This window comes from Panthera leo, chromosome B4 (genome assembly GCF_018350215.1).
Source record: "Panthera leo isolate Ple1 chromosome B4, P.leo_Ple1_pat1.1, whole genome shotgun sequence".
Classification (NCBI taxonomy): Eukaryota; Metazoa; Chordata; class Mammalia; order Carnivora; family Felidae; genus Panthera; species Panthera leo.
The window spans coordinates 52,115,669-52,138,879 of record NC_056685.1 but is presented as its reverse complement, the minus strand read 5'-3'; the positions used below and the strand labels follow the sequence as shown (position 1 = coordinate 52,138,879).

At 40.0% G+C, this 23,211-nt stretch overlaps 1 protein-coding gene across 4 annotated transcripts in view; it reads right to left on the bottom strand.

Moving 5' to 3' along the window:
* AEBP2 (AE binding protein 2) overlaps nucleotides 1-10,237 on the bottom strand; it is a 92,824-nt gene extending 82,587 nt beyond the window's left edge. For 3 of the 4 annotated variants that reach the window (XM_042945935.1, XM_042945936.1, XM_042945938.1), the window contains exon 1: nucleotides 9,391-10,237. In XM_042945935.1, coding sequence (XP_042801869.1) covers nucleotides 9,391-10,058 — 668 coding nt within the window. In that variant the 5' untranslated portion in view covers nucleotides 10,059-10,237. The remainder of the gene's footprint in view (nucleotides 1-9,390) is intronic. The other variant, XM_042945934.1, reaches the window with a different exon arrangement.
* Nucleotides 10,238-23,211: the final 12,974 nt, after the last annotated feature.

The window sequence follows — 23,211 nt, the reverse complement described above, 5'->3', positions numbered from 1 at the left end:
AATTAAAGAAATAAAATGCCAATAAAGACTCTCTATTCCCCTAAAGACTGAAAAACTACAACACTTAAATATCAACTTTTGTATTTCATAGTCTTAAAAGAGATACAGGCTATGTATATTATAATTACAAATGAAAATGAGGCCCAGAAATGTAAATGAATTCAAGTACTTAAGTTATTCTTTGCAAAAGAAACAGGTTGAAATTTAAAATAGCCACTGACTTAATACTATTTTAATTAAACTTCCCTAGTCCAGGCTGGTTATAAGAGTCACTTAGGCAGTATAGTAGCTAACACCACATCCAGAGCCAGGACTGCCTGCATTCTCAAGGAGCTGTGTAACTCTGGGCAAGTTATAATGTCTGTGCTTTCTCGCCTCATTAGCAGTTTGTGAGGATGCAGTGAACTGAACTTCATAAAATCTTTTCAATTAGCTCAAGAGTCTCAGATTCATAAGCAAAATAGACACTCGCAGTTTTCTCCTAAAATAGTATATGCATTTATTTTTTGTTGTTGGGAAACAAAATATGGGAGGTCCACTTTCTAAATAATTCAAAAATCAAAAAATAAATAAATAATTCAAACATCACGGTTTTTCTCAAATACTGTTTCCACATATGCTGTTAAAAAGAATGGGGGGAAGGGATGCCTTGGTGCCTCAGAAGAGCACGTGACTCAATTTCCGGGTCATGAGTTCAAGCCCCATAATGGGTTTAGAGATTAATTAAATTTAAAAAAAAGAAAAAAACTTAAAAAGATTTTGGGGAAGATATAAGGCACAAAACAGTTCTCCTTATTTCTTATAGTCCTGATAGTAAGAAAGAAGAAATTGTGTAATCAAGTACATCCACATGCAATTAAATTCAACCAATCCCTGAATTCTGAAGATAGGCAATGTAATAGGTGAGTGAGTGCAGCTGGTAATAAAGGAAGTATAAAAATAAATAGAACCAGATTTTAATTCTTAAAAAATGTTACAGCCTAGACAAGACAAACACAAATGAATATTTCAATACAACACCATAAATTACGGTGATTTTTGAACCCAGAAGAACCTATCTAAAGTATCTTTGAGATCCTGGATAAAGCAAAGCCATGCTTGCAATATTCTGGGTTTGTCTAAAGGATAAAAGAGAATATTTGCCAAGTCTACATCTGAATTATCGTATTTGAGCTCCAAATTATTTTATGTTGTTTAAACCCTCACTTTTAAGAAAAAGAATCAATCTGAAGTTCAAAGAAATGAAATGATTACAAGCAGTCTCTAGTAAAGCCAGTACTACAATTTCAATCACTTATTTTCACCAGAGTTTTCTTTTCACATCTCTAGGCATGAGAAAGGGAAGGATAAATGACTCTCTGAATTAAATAGAGCCCTAGGCCCTTTACATATTCCATCTCATTTAATCACAACACGAAAGTATTCTATTTTGCAGGCAGGGAAACAACTTCTAAGAAGTTAAATTATAATTCCTTCTAACTTAAGGTTCATGCCCTTTCACTACCCAACTTTTCTTTTAGTTATTTTAGTGCTGGATATGCCTGGAAAAGTAAGCAAGCTATTGTTCCAAAGAAATCCTCAAGAAAAAAGCTTTTTACTCAGAAATAATAACAATATTTTTCTTACAGGGCACTCAGGAAATTAGCTTTTCTTTCCTTTGATTCTGTTTCCCAAGCATGACTTTTCCTCCAACTTCTACCCCAGCTCAAATCTCTTCAGTTCACACCTGTACTATTCCTACTACTTCCTAATTGGTCTCCCAGCTCCCAAAATTTCCAACCTTTGCCACATTTTCCTGTAACACAGCAGTTTCATCATTCATCCAAAATACATTCAAGAATACCTAAGGGGCACCTGGCTGCCTCAGTCAGAGCATGTGACTCTTGATCTCAGGGTTACATAAATTCGAGCCCTATGTTAGGTCTGTAGAGATTACTTAAAAATAAAATCTTGGGGCACCTGGGTGGCTCAGTCAGGGGCATGATTTTGGCTCAGGTCACGATCCCAGCATCATGGGAACTGCTCAGGGTACAACCTGCTTGGGATTCTCTCTCTCTCCCTCTGTTCCTCTCCCCCACCCCCGCACTGCTTGCTCTCTCTAAAATAAAGTAAAAAAGAAAAAACTTTAGTAAATAAATAAAATCTTAAAAAAAAAAAAAAAAACTAAAATAAGCATCAGGCACTGTGCCAGGTGCTGTGAATAGAACAATCATCAAGAGACACAATTCCTATTCTCAGGGAGCATACATTCTAGCAGGAGAAATAAACAGTAAATAATAAAATGTTAACAAGGTCAAGGAAGAACCTGGGAATGCTAGCAATGTGACTAACATAGAATCAGGAATAGTTCGCCTGAGAAAATGCTTGAGATAAGATCTGAATGTGACTAGGATTGACAAAAACAGAAGTTGGGATGAGGAAAAAGAATCTGATTCACAAACCTATACTGACAAAATGCCCACATCTGTGTTGGCATGCAAAATCTCACTTTAGCCGTTCTTATTTCTCAGTTCCAATGTGAATCCTCTGATCTAGGCAGAAAGCCTCGTGAACATGGTGGGCTCTTTCTTTTCTGTTTCATTTAGGCTTTCTAAAAATTTCTCATCACTCACCTAACCCTAAAACTCAGCCCTCTCCCCACGAAAACTTTAATCACTGACTTTTTATTTTAATGTACTGTGTCACAAACAATTTACAGAAAAACTAGGAAACAACGGAGTCATCTTTTTAGTCTTCTCATTAAAAACTAAGTATCTGGGGGTGCCTGGCTGGCTCAGTCTGCCCAGCAGGGGACTCTTAATCTCCAGGTAGTGAGTTCAAGCCCCACACTGGGCATGGAGCCTACTTTAAAATAAAATTAAATTAAATTAAAATAAAAACGAAGTATCTGGGGAGGCACTATCACATTTCTCTCTTATCACTAAACAGAGCACCATGCTAACTACCAGAGTAAATGCTCAAAATGTGATTTTTTTTTTTAAACATCCATCCATCCCTCTGATCCATGCCCAAAATTGTCCATTTAGTTCTAAGGCCAATATAACCACTATTTTCACAAAAGCAAACTATCAGTCATAAAAATGAACTCAACATGTGGTTAGATCACTGCAAATCCATTACCATTACTAGAAAACATACCCCAAAGACTTTTAGTAATAGGTCAGCAGCTTCGCTTACATATTAAAAACCATTAAAAAGTATTGAGACCTTTTAGGTCAACCACTGAATAGATATACATGTTAAAGAAAGCTGATTAAAATGTAGATTTTGTAATGAAATATTTGACCTGGCATTTCCTTTTGCAAGTTTCTGCAGCACTCATTTACAGATACTTGCCACACATTTAACAGCTGGTCTGGCACTTTTTGGCATTCAAATCTTATACTGCTTCATAACAACAAAAGATCATTACTAGCTATTTCTAGTTCATTTGTGCAGTCTGTCTCCCCTCCTCGTGAGGTCTCATAGTCACCAGTTTAAGTGAGAGCCAGAATTCAAACCACACATTCTGACTCAAATCACAGACTTAAACCACTACTCCTTATACTTTCTCCTTAACTTCAAAATTTCCATTTAACTTTAATAAAATATTAAGCATTTTTATACAATAAATGCCTTAACAATGATTTGGAAAAAACCCTCTGGTGACTATCCGTTTTGGATTTTCCACACTCATACTCATTTATAAAAACGTGTCTTATAAAAATTCACAATTTCAGAATTGTCTGATCACTTAAACATTTATCATGCACCTCTGGACCTCCTCTAAGTTGGCAGGGGTTTTTTTTTTTTTTTGTTTGGTTTTTGGGGGGGTTTTTTGGTAAAGTAAACCCTAGTCCCAACATGGGCCTTGAACTCACAATCCTGAGATCAAGAGTCATATGTTCTACCAACTGAGCCAGCAGTAGTTCTTAACCTAGACCAAACTCTTTTGAAAAGCTGATAGAAGTTGTTGACATCTTCTCAGAGACACATAAAATTTTGCATATGACCTCAATGGCCTTACTGGAGTACACTGACCCAATACCCTTTTAAATTTATCAATACCACAATACAATGATCCAACCAAAGGCACTAATTCCTAGCCCTCAGTTTATAGTCTCCTTTATTTATACAAATTCTATTATTGGCATTTCCATTTAATTCTAATAACTGAGTACCCACCATATCCAAGATACTGTGTTTAGACACGATAAAGATCTAAATGAACTGAACTGTCCCTGTTCTCAAAAATACCACTGTACAACAAAAAAGGATAAAGCAAGCACTCAAATAGCATGGATTCTTCAGAAAAGTTCACAGGACTCTTAAAATCTTCACAGTAAAAGCTAAACTTTCTTCACAGTTAAGAAACTAAGACTCAAAGATATTACTTAAAATCATAATACAAAGATCTGAATTGTTTCCTTTAACTCAGATTACATGCTCTTAATACTGAAATATTCTAACCTCTCCACCTATAGAATAGAGCCATAGGCTGGGAGAGAAAAAAGACAAAAAATACATATGTGAGAACTAAAAGGAAAAAGAAATGAAAACCAGGAAAGGATTCGTTGTGGCATTTTGATGGGTTTTAAAAGGTGGCCTCAGTGAAAAAATCTGAAAGAATTATTGTGTAACAGGGTATGAATGAAAAGAAAAATAGGAAAAACTTCTCTGCTGAATAAAAAGACAGGAAGAATAAAACATAAGCAGGTATATTTAGGTCATAAAAAGCCTTTGTGGCTTCTTCCTGCTGTCTCAGATCACTTACTCTGAGGGAAAATAGCTGCTATGTCAGGAGCACACACAAACAGATATTGACTTGGTGAGTAACTGAAGCATCCTGCCAAGTGCTACAATAAGTGAGCCATCTTGGAAACACTTTTCTAGCCCCAGTCAAGTCTTCAGATGACTGCAATGCTGGCCAACATTTTCACTGCAACCTCATGAAACCCTGAGCCAGAACCACCCAGTTAAGCCTTTCCACTCCTCTCAGAAACCACACGTGGTAAGAAATTCTGTTCCCTGAAGTTGCTAAAGTTGAGACAAATTTATTACACGGCAATAAACAGCTAATACAATTGGCAAGGTGTGAAATTTGACTTTGTTTACATTAGAGCCAATGAAGTTTTGTGCTAGGAACTAGAGCAAAACCTACAGTTGGAATTAAGTCTCACAGCAATATGCAACATGAAGTGGGAAGTATTTTTTCCTCCCATTTTCCACAAAACTCAGTGAAGAGTCCTGCACATAGTAAATACCTGTTTGGTTAGTAAGTCAACTTACACACAGGATTCTCTAATTGACTAAACATAGTAGTCTTTATGTTTCTTAAAAGTAAAATGGCCCCTTAGAATCTCTCCATAAATTCAACCCTGAAGTCTGTAGTTTTTTCATGGTTTGTTTTTGGCACAGAGCCATACCTTCCTTTAACAGAGAGATACAGATTATCAATGAAAACTGAGAGCTACTACAAGCTTCTTTCCCTAATCAAAATAAAAAGGTAGTTTAAAGAATGATTTCAAAGCCTATAGACAGCTGCTTCAGAGTTGAAGAGGCAAATACTGAAAGTTCATCATGGAGACACCTGGGTAGTTCAGTTGGTTAAGCATCTCTTACTTCAGCTCAGGTCCCAATCTCATGGTTCTTAAGATGGAGGCCTTTGTGGGGCTCTGCACCGGCAGCATGGAGCCTACTTGGGATTCTCTCTTTCTCTGCCCCTCCCCACTCACTTGCACAAGCCCTCTCTCAAAATAAATAAACATTTTTTTTTTAAAAAGGAGTCCAAGGGGCACCTGGGTGGCTCAGTCGGTTAAGCGTCCGACTCTTAATTTCTGCTCAAGTCATGATCTCATGGTTGGTCATGAGAGAGAAGAGCCCCACATTGGGCTCTGGGTTGACACTGTGGAGCCTGCTTGAGATTCTCTCTCCCTCGCTTTTTGCCACCCCCCCCCCCCCCCCCCCCCCCCCCCCCCCCCCCCCCCCCCCCCGCACGCTCAGGGTATCTCTCAGAACTAAATAAATGAAAGAATGAATGACTGGTTAGCCTCTATATCATAAGATCTTCCAAATCATACTAATGAGAAATTGGGCAATATAGGTCTATCTCGCCAGCATCTGAGCAATGTTAGTTATACCTCAAAGTTTGCAACCTGTAAGGCTGGGATTCCAAATTTTGATCCACAAAATGGTAAGGGCCTCTGGCCTTCCTGATCATTAAGTTTCAAACTATATGCCCTTCCCTATCATCCCATCCTTACACATGCCCTTTTACTTGACATCTGGACTTACCCAGGAAGGCTGATAAAAGTGGCTGAAAAGCAGTCTTGGCTTTTTCAAAATAAGTCATGGTTTCTATTCTAGTTGAAAATATATGTATATAGACATATATACAAAAAGACAACCACAAAAAAGTTATTATCAGTTCACTTATACAGATAAGAAGGTAAGAATATTTTCAATGTATAATCTGACTCAATAGCTAGAATTTGTCAACTAAAAAAATTTCAGAGACATTTTAAATTCTAAAATTCTATTTAAACATTAATTAGCCCCTAAAGTAACCCAAAAGGTTATAATTTTTAAGTGGTAATTTTTTAAAAAGTATTTAAGCTTAGGTTCAAAGTAAAAGAGAAACTAGTTTTTAATGGTCTTGCACAGCTCAATATTCCTCCAAAGAAAAGAAATTACATTTGTTTTTCTAACTTTATCAAAATAAACACACTAATAATACACTTACTCTGGTTTTGAATAACTTTCTCACAGGGAAAATAACCAATGTTTTTGTACCAAGTGTCATTTATTCATTTTATAAATTAGTCACTGTTCACCACACAACACTTATAGTACACACTTGTAGACTGACACTTTGGATCATGAGCTTTCATATCTAAGTCTTTATATCTAAATGTTTCTTAAAAAGCACTTACAGTCAAAAATATTTAAGATATTTCAACAAATTCTAAAGTATGCTAGATAAACTCAAAAGCATGATCTCATTTCAAAGTGAGAAAAACTGAATGGCATTCTAAAAGAAACAGTAAATTCTAATGATAAAATCATTTTGATAAGAATGCCTCAAGTTTTTTAAAAGCACTTTAAAACCACAATATCTTTCCATCGGTTACAAAATATACACCTCCTACCATGAAATCAATTTATAAAATCCACATAGATTAGTGTAATCTGCAGGACAGTTCTTAAGAACTATGATTCCTTCCCAAATTTAAAAGGACTCTTAAAAAAATAAAAAAAAACTTAAAAGGCAACAAGGGGTCATTTCAGAATTAAGATTATCAAGACCACCATAACCAGCTTCACCAGTAAAGCTTTTTCATACAAGTGATAAATTTATTACCTTGAAACAGTAAAATGATTACGAGATTTTGTAGTCTCTTATGTTCAAGCATTAAGAAAACCAAGTATGTTTGATTATCAGGTCTGAACCTTATTTGGACTTGTGGCACTAATATCTCTTACTCCTTACTCTGAAATATGATGTAAAATTAGATATTCCAGTGTATACCTTATAAATATGAAGTCAAAACTCCACTTCCTGAAATACTACTTGACCAACCATCATCCCCTAAAGGGATGTAGTAGACAGATATTAAAAAAAAAAAAAAAACAAGATTAAGAAAAAAAAATCCTGACACATACACCTTGTTATTTAAGGTGAAGTATTTTTACTCTTGTGAAGTGGAAATAGCAGGGGACTTGATAATGTACTCTATTCAGATCCAGCTCTACCACTTGCATTCTATACTTACTGTTTTGAGTAAGACACTCAACTTGCTTCTTCATCTGTTAAATGGAAGTCAAAATAATACCTATCTTGCACCAGAGTTGTGCGAATGAGGCGGAGATATTTAAATTGTGCAGTACTAAGTGTGAGTGTGTGTGTGTGTGTGTGTGTGTGTGTGTCCGCACTCTAGATAAATGGAAGAACTATGGTAGATGCTAACTGTATAAACTAATATCAACTTTCAAACATCTACTGGTACCAATGAAGGAGGATATAATAAAAGGATAAATAACATATACTTCATTGTGTGGTTCTCATCAATTTTTAGTGGTCTTGAAGACATTCTCCTTCCTGCCATGCCTATGTAGTTTAGTACAATTTTTGTAGTTTATTTTAGCCCATCCAAGATGTTTTCCTCACTAGCTGTATCTAAAGCTGTATTTTCATAATATTTAAAGCTTGGTATTCCTTATAATATTAAATATGAACCAAAATGGTCTTTTTATCAGTTACCAATCAGAATTTCTAGAACTTTAGAATACTTAAAGCTTTTCAAGCCAAATCAATATGGATTGTTAAAAATTCTACTGTTCATCAAAATACTAGATGGTCAAAATACATGCTAGTATACTTTAGAAGCAGAACATACATGACATGGTTCTCTGCGCTTAAAAAAGTACATTAAAAACCAATTAGTTTCCAAAGTGATCAAAAGTAATAACAATTGAAACATACTAATACAATAAATTTTAATGTCTTGAAAAAAATGAAGCTTATTTTTGTTGGTATCCACGTTATTTCTCACAAGCTTTAAAAAAATGTTACTTTCTTCAGCGAGCTCTCCAATACATGACTTTAAATATTATCCTCTAAAATCATGACATCCATGTTAAAGCACTACTATATAAAGATTATAAACCACACACTAATAGAGTGTTTCCTTCCACACTGTATTTTATTATGATTCCAACTCTTTGATTCCGTAAAATTACTTTAAAGGATATCAACTCATTATTCTTTTCTACAATAATTTATACTTGTTTTAAACTTTCTCCCAGATTTGATCACAAATAGAAGCTACTAAAATCAGTTTGGAGATCATATTAATGACCACACATTAGGGATTTTAGAAGCACTGATTAAATATAAAAGACTAGTCTTTTCCCTATTAAGTAGCGAAAAGTGATAGTTGGGGTCTCCTCCCCGAACAAGGAAGTTCTGTTAAATCCAGGCGAGACCAGCCATGTTGGAAAACACTTGTCAATTATAGTTCTGACAAGTGTTCGCGAACACGGTTGGATGAAGCTAACCTTGTGTACTGAGGTGTGTACATCAAGGCCCTCTTAAGCCCTGCCAGAGGATCTGGGCCTACTTTGAGGATTGTTTCTGAGTTAGAGTTGTGCTTAGGTTCGTAAAGAGTGTAGAGCCGAGGGGAAAGAGGGCGGGGAAAGGAGAGTTGGGGGGAAATGGTTTGAGAGTTGGAAGCGGCTATCCGCAGCGAGAGGGGCGCGGCGACCAGGAGAGATTTGCGAGTTGAGAACCTGGGGGAAGGGCTGAAGATTTGGGGAGCGGGGAGATCTCAGCAAAAAGTCCCCTCGGCCCCCTCTGAGGGGCCCATGAGTGCAAAAGGAGGAAGGGAAGGGAAAACGCTTCAGTGCACTGACCTGTCCTCCGAGTCCATGCGGCTCAGGGGTTCCCCATCCGACGACATCTCCAAGCTGCCTCGCCGGCCCCCGGAGGTCGCGCTGCTTCCGCCACCCCCGGTCCCGTAGCCCTCATCGCCGCCACTAGAGACGACGCTGCTGCTACTGCTGCCGCCCCCGCCGCCGCCCTGGCTGCCCCGCGGTCCCTTGGGTTCCTCCAGGCCCTCCTTGCCGTCCCCATCCCCGCTGCTGCTGCTGGCGGCGCCGGGGCTGAGCGAGCGCGTCTCGTCGCTGCTGCTCCCGCCGCTGCTGCCCACCAGGCTCTCAGCGCTACTCTCCTCCTCGCCCCCGCCGCTGCTGCTGCTCTCGTCCTCCTCCTCCTCGTCCTCTTCTTCGTCCTCGTCCTCCCCGGCCTGGCTGGCGCTCTCGGGGCTCGGCTCCGACATCGTCTCCGCCTCGCCGCCCCCCACTCCGCCGCCACCGCCGCCGCCCCCACCGCCGCCGCCGCCGTTCAACAGCAGCACAGCCACCGCCTCGGCCTCGGCCTCCTCTTCCTCCTCCTCTTCTTCCTCCTCCTCCTCGGGGGGCTCAGCCCGGCCCCGCGCCGCCGGGCCAGGGCTGCCGGGGGGCAGAGGGCTCAGGCGAGAGAGCTCCTCCAGGTCGGCCATGTCGGTGATAGCGGCGGCCATGGCGGCGCCTGCTCCTCCTCCTCCTCCCCGCCGCCGCCGCCTCCCTCTCCCGACTCTAGCTCCCTCGCCCCCTCCCAAACGCCCAAAACTCCGCCGACGCCGCTGCAGAGCAGGAGGAGGGCCCGCGAGCTGCGTCAGCCTACACACGCGCTACGGAGCCCGCGCGGGGACAGGCGCGCGACTGCGCGCATTCACGCGGAGACGGTTGCGCGCCTGCGCGGCGGCACGAGGTAGCGCCTCCCCCGGGCCGCGGATTCCGCGCCCGCGCCCCCACCCGTGTACCCGCCCGGCACCCGCCCGGATCCGCCGAGTCCTCAGAGTTTCTTTGGGGCCTTCCCACGCCTTCCCCTTCCTCGCAGCCGCCAGGACACGCAGAACGAAAGCTTGAGTGCTAGCCGGGGATTTTAACAGCCGTCTGAGTTCTCACGATAAAGTCATTCATTCCGGGGATGTTTGGGGAGTGCCCCTGGGTACCGGCAATGAGCCAGGCAATGAGCCCCGGGCTTCTGAGAGCTTGTAATCTACGAGGAGAGATATTTAAAATGGATAAAAATAAGTAATACAATGCAAGGTACTAAATCCATAGGGGCAGCCACAGGTTTTGGTCCAACCTTCGTTTGAATACGCCAAGAAATGGTTAAATCAGTATCAGAGCTAATGTGTCTTATGTTCAAGATCTTCAAACTTGTTAGCTCAGGAGTCCTGTAAAACAATTTTGTACATCCTTAATATAGTTTAAAAATAAATATACATTTTTCTTCAGCTTGTTATAAATATTTTATAACTGTCACACTTTTAAATGTAGCCAATGAACTCTAAATACTGCAGGGATTTAATATCCACCAATATCCACTTTTTAAAATACAATTTCTTTTATACTTGGTTAATTTCCAACCTTCCTTTATCTTCTGGAACTCATTTATATTCGGCATCCCCTCCAGAATTTTATACTAATAATAAATGTCCTATTTGAACTGTTGTATTGATCATCTTATATTTCCTTGTAATAAAATGAAATAAATTGGAATTTAAGGGTTTTTTAATTTCCTGTTATCATAAAATCCTAAATCTTATTATTTCAATTGATCAAAACACATATTTTAAATACTTACATGTATGTAAGTATTAAACACAAAAGTTAAATTTTGTTGGAAATGCATCTTACAGAGATGGAACTCCTAGTTCCAACTAGTCTATTTTATTGGTGGATGAGTAATTACTAGAATGAGAACAAGTTCAGCATCAATTCTATTCCAAGTTTTCAATTCCATGGATGCATGCATTGAAGAAACTTGTTTCCAAAAATGAGTGGATGAAAATGAATGGAGTTTTTAGTAATGCCACTCGAATCTTTGAACCCCTTCCAAGTTATATACCAAAAAAAAAAAAAAAAAAATCACATAAAGATCTAACAAAAAGTACTTTCATTTTTTATTAAATGTTTTATTTATTTCTGAGAGAGCACAGGCAGGGGAGGGACAGAGAGAGGGGGACAGAGGATCTGAAACAGGCTCTGTGCTGACAGCCGAGTAACTGATGTGGGGTTTGAACTCCTGAGCCTAGAGGTCATGACCTAAGCCAGTCAGAGACTAACCGACTGAGCCACCCAGGTACCCCTAACAAAAATGGTCAGCTGACAGCTCTTATTAGTTTATAAACTTTGTTGAAAGCAAGTAACCTGAAACCAGGAGACTTGTAAAGGATGTGTTACCCATTCTCATTTACCAGTCAATTGTTCCTTTTCTGATGTCCTAGAGATTTTTTGCTCCCCCATCCCCACCCCGCCCCAGGGTATTGCACCTAGGTAAAATTTGGGATGGGGAAGAATTATGCCTTTCTTTTTTTAAAGTAGGGGAGGGGCGGTTGGGATAAGGAAGGCTGGAAAGAACTTTACACTCTGACCCCAGAGGCATACTTTCAGGCAGATCACTTTTAGAGACAGCCACCTGAGAGAAGTGAGGATCTGAGAACTGATTATGTTAAAACAGTAGTCTCCTACTCATACACATGTTGAAAAGTCTTCATAGACCATGAGTACCCCAGTTTTGTATCTGCTGCCTTAGGCCTTTGGATAGCTATTATATGTTCCATATGTTGCCTCAAGGGAAAGCAAAAAAATTTTTAAATAATAGTATGGGGCATTATGGTTTACAAATACCTTTAGACACACATACAATGCAAAATCCTAACCTCAAACATTTCAGCCTCAAAGCCACTCTTTGAGAAAGACAAGGAATGTCCTATCCTGTATTGTAAATTAAGTACTATCAGAGAGTTTAACTGCAAAGCGTATACTAAGTGTATGTGCCAGGCACTGTACTAAACCCTGGAAATTAGGGTTAACATTTAGCTGAGCTAATCAAGGAAAACTTCATAAAGGATGTAGGATTTGAACAAATTTGTATAGTAACATATATAACTACATGTAAGTTTAATTAATTTGAGCTGAATCTTGAAGAGTGACAAATAGAATTCTATGTGAGGGGGAATTCTAGGACTGAGAAATAAAAACATGGAAACACATAAAAATTTATTTTGGACAGTGTTAATCAACCATGAGAAAGCAATCTAGAAAACTAAAAAAGACTTTAAGATTAAATTGCATAAAATCTTGAACAAACAAATTGACTCTGGAAGACAACATACACTGAGATTTGTTTTTTAAAGATGTGCTGATATGATTGAAGTTATTTGCAACGGTGGCTAATGCATAGGGGATAAGAAGAAAAGTGTGAAGAGAGTGAAAGTGAATGGGGATTCAACATGTGGAAATGGCAGGTATCAAAGCGATAAGTGAATGCATTAGCTGCAGTATTTGTTGGACTTGGAGAATACAATGAGCTCTCTTGGAACTGGCTAAAGTTCAGGTCCCACCCATCCCCAGAGACTTTTTTTTTTTTTTTAATTACAAATTTTCTGAAAATTTCAAAGAATTAAATAATAAACCACTATACATTTGTATAGATTCAGCAATTATTAACATTTTGCCACTTTAGCACAGCCTGTGTTCCTCTGTCTCTCAGTCCCTCCTCCTCTCTCTCTCTCTTTTAAAATTTATTTATTTAATTTGGAGAGAGAGCAAGGGACAGGCTGAGAGAGAGGGAGGCAGAGCATCCCAAGCAGGCTCCATACTGTCAGTGCAGAGCCCAATAGGGGACTCAAACTCACAAACCAGGAGATCATGACCTCAGCCAAAATCAAGAGTTGGACACTTAACCAACTGAACCACCCAGGTGCTCCTTCTTCTCTCTTCTTTACCCCTCCACTTTACCCCTCCCCCTTCCTCTCTTCTAACCCCTACCTCTACCCCCTCTCCTTTTCTCCCTCCATCTGGGTTTAGTTGCAGATCATTACTCTGCATGTATCTCCTTAGAACAGGGCCACTCTCCTACATAACCACAATGTTAAAGTGTCATTATCCCACTCACTGAAGTGTGTGGCTAGAGGCCAGACTTGTGGATGATGGATTTCCTTCCAGCGGCATCAGGTGAGAGGTGGGTGGATAGGACCACCCACTGTCTACTGACCTGTGCACCTCCATAAACTATTTGTTACTGGTCTGTAGCTAGATAAGTACTGAAATTAGCTTCTGGAAACTTCTATAACCACTTGACAGTAATTTTATGCCTACTGAATCTAATAATAAAAAAAATGGGGCTTATATTTTGATGTCATCAGTTTATTCTATTCTAGTAATTCACTTTTACTATATTTTGCAAAAGTATCAGTCCACTAAATTTAAGAAAAAAAAAAAAAATACTGGTCCTTTGCAGGTTGAAAATCACTGCTTCTATAGTTCCCTTCTTCCCGCTAGGAGAATATGTGATTCTATGCATATTAGAAGTTACCAGATAATACACCATTGCATAAGAACTATTTGATTAGGAATAGTATTCAAACCCATCGACCACAGTACTAATGGAGTTGGATTAGCAGTAATTTGAATTTCTCTGCTTTTCTACCTACCAAGCCTACTAACAAAGTAAGGACCCCTCTAGCTTTCCAGGAGCCTCTGGGGTACGAGGTCTTTCATATACTCACACATTCTTCTCCCAGGGGCCTCCTTCCCTGCTCTGCTCTTCTAGGCATTGCAGGCTCCATTCTGGGACCTGTGACACAGGCAAAACAGCCAAAGCCACAGTGTAGCCTGCAGAAATGGAGATGATTGTGTGGACCCGTTTTAGGGGAACCCCGAGGCAGACTGCTTGTGCCCAATATCAGAGAAGGTTTTCAGTGAAATAGCTCTTTATGTTTTTACTCAGAGCTCTGTTTCTCTTAGGCACCCAGACATGCTTTCATGGGCCTTGGATTGGCGACAGATTTGAGTAACAGCCACCCCAAGCTGCATTTATTATTCCCCATCCAATGACTAAGTCTTTCTTATAGAGCTTCTCTGTCTCATTCTCTTCCACTAAAATGAGTTCTGTTCTAGGAAGCAGTCTCAGCCCCCATGTCAGCAGGTTTCTTTCAGGCCTGCCTCACCAGTTTGCCAGACATGCCCAGACATGCTGGAACCCAGCAACAGACCCAGCTTAGATTTAAGCTGAGATTCCTGCTACACCACACGTGAGATACTTCTGAAAACGACAAATGATGTCTCTAAAACATGCAGCTGTCACACATTTTGCACCTTTACAGCCTCCTCATTCTGCATGTAGGTACTACCATAGTGAGCAAGATCAATAGCAACATAATGACTTCATTCTCTGATTGACTTGGAGTCTAAAGATAGTATACATGAGGGTGCCTGGGTGGCTCAGTCGGTTAAGTGTCCAACTTCGGCTTAGCTCATGATCTCGTGGGTTTGTGGGTTTGTGTCCCCCATCGGGCTCTGTGCTGACAGCTCTGGAGCCTGGAGCCTTTCTTGAATTCTGTGTCTCCCTCTCTCTGTGCCCCTCCCCCAATCACACTCTGTCTCTCTCTCTCAAAAATGAATAAACATTAAAAAAATTTTTTTAAAAAGTATACACGAAATGATAGAACATCTTACCGAATGAAGGAAAGATAGGATCAAAGCTGGAAAGAACTAGAAATCTGATGAAAGCTTTTCCAACCTGTAGATTGCAATCCAACCAAAACACAACCAAATAATGATTATAGTTTTTTCATAGTCTTTTTTTTAAGTTTATTTCTTTTGAGAGAGAGAGAGAGAGAGAGAACCCGTGCAGGGGAGTGGCAAAGAGAGAGGAAGAGAAAGAATCCCAAGCAGGCTCTTGGGACTTGATCCACAAACCATGAGATCGTGGCCTGAGCCAAAATCAAGAGTTGGATACTTAACCAACTGAGGCACCCAGGCACCCCATTTTTCTTTCTTTTTTTTGTTCTTTCAGTTTTATAGTTGTGTATACATATATAGATTATAGTTAAAATTTGTTAGTATATTTTGAGACACAACTGCTTTTGGCTGGCAAATTCCCACAATAAGGAGATCATGTGCATGTCTGGTATTTTGAATAGTCAGTCATTTGGAATTTACTAAATATGCTTTCTATAAGCTATCAGTGAATGGGTAGGCACAATGTGAAAGGTGAATAACTTAAACACATTTCTTGCTCTCTTTTGTATTTTGCATCTGACTTGCTAACCAAATAATTTTTTTCAATGTTCAAAATGCTCTCAATTATTAAATTTGAATTTTCTGGGTTAGTTATTGTAGCATACAACTTACAAGACCATCAAATCTCTAAGAAGACAGGGCAAAATCTAAACAAAATACATAATGGGTGAAATATTTAAAAAAGCAAATCAGCAGTTTGGATAAATTACCTTGGCTTCAGGCCAAAACAAAAAACAAAAAAAGTTATCCCACCCCTTCTTTTATTGAAGTATGCATGGCATCTATTTTGACCACTAACCTTACTCATACACTTTTTTCCCCTTTGTTCTTCCCTTTCTCCCTTATTTTGTTACTTGTTTTGATAGCTACTTTGTAGCCCTTTATACATCTTTTGGTAAATTATCTCAAATTATTATTTTTTTAAATAAACTCCACTCCCAGTGTGGGGCTTGAACTGATGACCCCAAGACCAAGAATCACATGCTCTACTGACTGAGCCAGTCAGTTGCCCCTCAAATTAATTTTTAAAGGTGTTTTGTGGGACCTGGGTGGCTCAATCAGCTAAGCGTCTGACTCTTGATTTCTGCTCAGGTCATGATCTCATGATTCATGAGTCCAAGCCCTGAGTGCAGCTCTGTGCTGACAGCACAAAACCTGCTTGGGATTCTCTCTCTCTCTCTCTGCCCCTCTCCCACTAGTGCTCACATGCTCACTCTCTCAAAATAAATAAATAAACTTTAAAAAAATGAGTTTTGTGGGGTGCCTGGGTGGTTCAGTCGGTTGAGCATCCAACTCTTGATTTGGGGTCAGGTCATGATCCCAGAGTCATGGGATCAATCCCTGCATAGGGCTCTACTAAGTGTGGAGCCTGCTTGGGATTCTCTCTCCCTCTGTCACACTCTCTCTAAAAGGAAAATAAAAATAAAAAATTAACCTCCCCACATCTCTTACAGCTAGATTTGGCCATGTGACTAAGTTCTAATGAGCCAGGAGCAGAAGGAGCCAGGAGCAGAAGGATCACATCCTCCCACAGAAAGCTGCTTGCCCTCCCTCCTCTCACACTTTTGTTGTGTCTTGTCCTTGGGCTGGGGCATATACTTGAACGGGGATGAGCCAGCCTCAACCACGCATACCAGAACCAGACCCTAGGATAACAGAGCCACAAGAGAAGGGACCTGTGTCCCTAGACGAAGATGAAGGAATCAGGGTATCATTTTACAGTGCCATCCACTCCCATTGACTAATAACTCAGATTTTTTGTAGGGAGAAAGAAATTTTTATGTAGTTAGTCTGTTCTAAACCAGCCAAATCAGGCCCACCTGAGTGGACCAGATGGTTAAGCATCTGTCTCTTTATTTCAGCCTAGGTCGTGATCTCACAGTTTGTGAGATGGAGCCCTGTATGGAGCTCTGCGGTGACAACACAAGGCCTCCTTGGGACTCTCTCTCTCTCTCTCTCACCCTCTGTCCCTCCCCCTCCTTTCTCTCTCACTCTCTCAAAATAAATAAGTGAACATTAAAAAAAAATTAGGGGCACCTGGGTGGCACAGTCAGTTAAGCATCCAACTCTTGATCTCTGCTCCAGTCATGATCTCATTGTACTTGAGTTCTTGATTCTGTCTCTCCTTCTCTCTGCCCCTCCCCCACCTCTGCTCATTCTCTCTAAATAAATACATAAATAAATAGCAGAATATCTTTTAAAAAATTAAAATTAAAAAAAAATTAAACCTTGCAACAACATGGGTGGAACTAGAAAGTATGATGCTGAGCATAATTAGTCACAGAAAGACAAATATCATATGACTTAACTCCAATGTGGAATTTAAGGCACAAAACAAATGAACATAAGGGAAGGGAAGCAAAAATATAAAAACAGGGAGGGTGACAAAACAGAGACTCTTAAATATAGAGAACAAACGGAGGGTTGCTGGAGGGTTTGCAGGTGGGGGGATGGGCTAAATGGGCAAGGGGCATTAAGGAGGACACTTGTTGGGATGAGCACTGGGTGTCATATGTAGGGGATGGATCACTGGATTCTATTCCTGAAATCATTATTGCAGTATATGCTACCTAACTTGGATGTAAATTAAAAAAAAAAATTAAACCAGCCAAATCAATATCCTAATTAATGCAGGTAAAATGAACAAATTAGATAGCGTTCCTAACTACTTCCAGTTTGGCGCTGCCGATTGGAATCAATTTTGCTCATACAAACTCTTAAAAAATTAAATATGTAAAAAAATTTTTTTTTAATTTTTTTTTTAACGTTTATTTATTTTTGAGACAGAGAGAGACAGAGCATGAACGGGGGAGGGGCACAGAGAGAGGGAGACACAGAATCGGAAGCAGGCTCCAGGCTCTGAGCCATCAGCCCAGAGCCCCACGCCGGGCTCGAGCTCACGGACCGCGAGATCGTGACCTGAGCTGAAGTCGAACGCTTAACCGACTGAGCCACCCAGGCGCCCCAATACGTAAAAAATTTAAAAATAATAGGGGTACCTGGCTGGCTCAATAGGTGGATCATGTGACTCTTTTTTTTTTTTTTTTTAATGTTTATTATTTGACAGAGAGAGAGGCAGAGAGCGAGCAGGGGAGAGGCAGAGAGAGAGGGAGACACAGAATCAGAAGCAGGCTCCAGGCTCTGAGCTGCCAGCACAGAGTCCAACGCGGGACTCAAACCCACAAACCACGAGATCATGACCTGAGCTGAAGTCAGCCACGCAACTGACTGAGCTACCCAGGTGCCCCTGGATCATGTGACTCTTGATCTCAGGTTGGTGAATTCAAGCCCCTTGCCAGATGTAGAGATTTCTAAAAATACCTACATTCATACACAAATACACAAATAAAATAAATAGGGGTGCCTCAGTGGCTCAATCAGTTGAGCATCCGACTCTTGATTTCAGCTCAGGTCATGATCTCACGGTTTGTGTGTGTGAGCCCAATGTCAGGCTCTGTGCTGACAGTGTGGACCCTGCTTGGGATTCTCCCCCCCCCCCCCCCCGCCCTTCACTCCTCTCAAAAAATGAAAATAAATAAATAAACATTTAAAATAAACAAACAGGCAAATATCGTTTCTTATTTCCCAGAAATCTGAGATCCTCAGGACCGAGGTCTTCCTTTTTCTGCTCCTTCACCTATAAAATCATCTATATCCACACTCATTTTTCCTTCCCTACGTAAGCCTAAGCACTCTACTGTGGCAAACTCTTAGGTGTCCTGAAAAAGGAGGGAAAATGACCATATATGTATATATGGTCTTTTTTTTCTCCTCACCGTCTACTTGGGCTCTTGGCTCCTTCATGCTCCCTTACATTCGGTTATTTAACCTAAGCAATATTTTGTTAATCCAAATATTGGATCCTTTCAGGTAGAGAGCAGTAGTTTCCAAAGAACTGTAAATATAACACGTTGTGTAAGCAAGGTAAAATTGCAGCTTTCTTTGTCCTTGTAGGTGCTCTGATGACAGGTTGAATGAAAGATACACTCAAAACAAATACAAAAACATTTCAGAGGCAGGATTCTGTGCCCTTATAGTTACCATCACAGAATCAGAAATCCAAATAGCTCAGAATAGGACAGCTTAGGACAAGCATCATGAGGAATCCCTAAGATACCAGATAGCAAAACTTGCTGTTCCTACAAACATAAGAAAATTCTCCTGACTATCATAGATAATCCTTATACCTTGAATAACTTTAATTTCACTGTCTCAAACATCCATCATTCTGTTTAACAAATCACTAGCTCCCTAATATAAAACCCATTTCTAACATTCATTATGCCATTTAGCAAGGCTTTATGGAGATCTTGATAGTGAAAGATCATGTTGGCAGCAAATTCTGGAGTATGCCCCTTTCTGATGGACTGCTAACTAAAGACTAGTGACCTGGGATTTTTTTTTCTTAGCATATTAATTGAGTCTATAGAATTAAAGCTTACATTGTTGGCACATACATAGTATCACATAAACCACCCAAAGTACAGGATTTTGAACTGAATTATGGAAGTATTAATGGTTAATATTAGTTCCATGACTGAATTCTCACCAAGAGAATGTGAACAGAGGTAATATGTACAACTTCCACCTAAATTGTTCTTGACTTCTTTTCCCATGTGCTAGAACAGCGCTGTACCATTGACCCAACTTCAACATGCAGTAATGGAAGCAATCATATGGAAGCAATATAGGTCCCTGAGTAACTTCACCATCTGGAGCTGGCAGCCAGTCTACACTGACCAAGCTTCTACATGGTAGAGAAATAAACGTCTATTTTATTCAAGCTACTATATTTTAGAGTCTCTTTTTTTTTTTAAGTTTATTTACTTTTGAGAGAGAGAGAGAGAGAGAGAGCACAAGCGAGAGAGAGGGAGACACAGAATCAGAAGTAGATTCCAGGCTCCAGCTGTCAGCACAGAGGCTAACGTGGGGCTTGAACTCAGGAACTGTGAGATCATGACCTAAGTCAGACACTTAACTGGCTGAGCCACCCAGGCACCCTAGAGTCTCTTTTTTTTTAAAGACAACTTTACTTGTCATTAAATGATAAACCTTTACATCTTGACTCATCAGCTTCCATCTCTTCTTCTATGTCTTCAATCTCACCCTCTATACTTGCTCCTTTTCAGTTTACAAACATGATCAAGTCCTTACAAAGTATTTCTTTCTTTTTCATCCAAAATTTTTTTTATTTTAAAAGTGTTTATTTTTGAGAGAGAGCGAGGGAGAGAGAGAGAGCCAGAGAGTGAGGGAGGGGCAGAGAGAGAGGGGGACAGAGGATCTGAAGCAGGCTCTGCACGGTCAGCACAGAGACTGATGTGTGGCTTGAACTCATGAACCATGAGATCATGACCTGAGCTGAAGTTGGATGCTTAACCAACTGAGCCACCCAGGTGCCCCTTTTTCATCCAAATTTCTGAAAATATGAACTATACTTGCTTGTTCCATCTTCTTACCTCCCATACACTGTCTTTCTACTACAAAGTGATGTCCATTCCCATATTTTTTAAGATGACTCCCAGTAAAACTATTAATTAAATCTGGAGGATACTCCTCAGTTCTACACTTACAACTTGCTCTCACCTTATAATGAAAATAAGTCTCAGGCCAAATTCTGCACCATGTACATCGCTGCATTTTCTCCTCTGCTCCGTCCTCATTTTCTCTCCTCTCTTATTTCAACAATGCCACACCTTCTAGATTGCTGGTCTCTTTCATAGATTTTTCTTGACCGCCCTGTTTTTGAAATGTTGGTTCCCAAGTCTACATCCTTGACTCATTCTCTTCTGGTTCTACAAAGTCTTCCTGGCAAATAACATCTGTCCTGCTGATTCTGATCTCTGATGAGAACCTCCTGGATTCATTCATTCATATTTTTGGAGAGCACTGATTCTTTCTTGATGTGGAAGATCCTTGATTTATACTGACACTAATAAACAAAATTGTATGTGCTTCTGTCTCAGTTTTCCCCATGTATCGCAAATTGACTTCAGTCTATTTGGCCTTTCAGCAACTGTCAGGTTCTGTTAGTAAATGTCAATAGCATCTATTGATTGGACTAGGTGGAAGCTGGGCGTGCCCTTCTCCAAACATTGATATCATGTGATAGATTACAAGGAAAGCAAGACTTCATTGTAATTCTTCCAAATATATAAACTTTTATTAGCAAGTGGACAAAAAAGTCATATAACATATTCATATAAGGTTTCAGGAAATCCTCACTCTTTGTCCTCGGGCATGCCCACAAGCATCTCGTATGAGAGACTCACTCTGAGGTGGCTGTAGCAATATCCAGACAGCAGAATCAGCCAACCTTCTATTCAGATCTGTCAGTCTATGTCTCCAAACACTGAATAGAAGGCCCTGGGGAGAGGTGGATAACACAGAATCAAATAGAACTTAGACCAAGAAGGTAGTAGATTGCTGGGCTTCCCAGCAACTTCTTCACCATGTATTGATTATGTTGAGTGTCTACTATGTGTCAGGCACTGTTCTTGGCATTGCGTATATAGCTACGAATAAAGCCAATAAAAATCCCTGCTCTCGTGAAACTTATACTCTGGTCAGTTGTGTTGTTGTATCTCATTCACACAAGAGTGACAGGGCTGTGAAATCTCTCTAACCAGCCATACATCTGGGACATCATTTATTTCACCAATGAAAATGTATTTCTAAACTCCCTTTTACTAATTAATGAACCTTTGGATATAAATTTCAATACAGATCCTTGAAATGCTTAAATAGCCACCTGGGGAGTATGGATCCCTGATTAGGGTACTTCAGATTATAACTAACCACCCCTAGAGTGTGAATTCCTAATAGGGTAACTCTAATGATAACTAACCTTCCCTAGAGTGTAGATGAAAGCTAATTTACACACAAGTACATTACACTGTTTATAAGGAAGTATTTTAAAGTAAATTATAACAGAGGTAATATAACAACATGGCAAGAAGCATGGTTGCACAGAGCTCCCAAGTTTCACATATAGGTTTTAAAATACTGAAAGATACCAACCATCTCTCTTAGGACTTCTGAGTTCTCCTCGTGATCTAGCAACTACAGGTACAACAAAAGGTATATCAGACCATCCTAGTGTAACACGGTTCACACTCATTCTGAATGGCCAGTTCCCATACCACTCCAACCACTGAATATGTTCAATAGCATTGTTGCTCAAGTCTTTAGCCATGAAGAAACTGACAAGGCTCTCTGAATTTCAACTCCAAATACCTTGAGGAAAAAATAATAACTGTCCCAGTTTGGACCTAAGATTCATGCCCAAATTGATTGGGATTGGTAAGGGCATAGGACCTTTATAACTTGTTTGATGGATGATGGAGATGCTTGCAGAAACTCTTAGGAGGTTATGAAAAGTGTTCCAGCATCAGGGTTTTGTCAGGAGAGTAAATCAAAGGGGGAAAGAACCAAAAGAGTTAAAGATATATACAGGAGAGTGAACAATGACATTTAAGCTGGGTAGAAAAGGAAGTAAAAACAGGATTTTATCAGGGTAGCTGGCTGGCTCGATTGACAGAGCATGCAACTCTTGATCTCAGGGTTTTGAGTTTGAGCCCCACGCTGGGTGTATAGATTACTTGAAAAAACAACAGCAACAACAACAGGACTTTATTAAATCATTTGTAGTAGAGAATAGTATTTATATCAAAAGAGATATTGGGGCACCTGGGTGACTCAGCTGGTTAAGTGTCTGACTTCAGCTCAGGTCATGATCTCGCAGTTCATGAATTTGAGCCCTGCATCAGGCTTTCCTGTCAGTACAAAACCCACTCTGGATTCTCTGTCTCCCTCTGTCTGTGCCCCACTTACATGTGTTCTCTCTCTCTCTAAAAAATGAATAAACATTAAAAAAAAAAACCAGAAAGATGCATACTTGAAATGCTATCTGTTCTGGTCCATTTATATAAATATATATATGTAGTTCCACAGATGATCTGGTAGTATTAATAACTGTTACTTTATTTCTTTTTTTAGGTTTATTTATTTTTGGGGGGTGCCCGGGTGGCTCAGTCGTTTAAGCAGCTGACTCCTGATATTGGCTCAGGTCATAATCTCACAGTTTGTGGGATTGTGCCC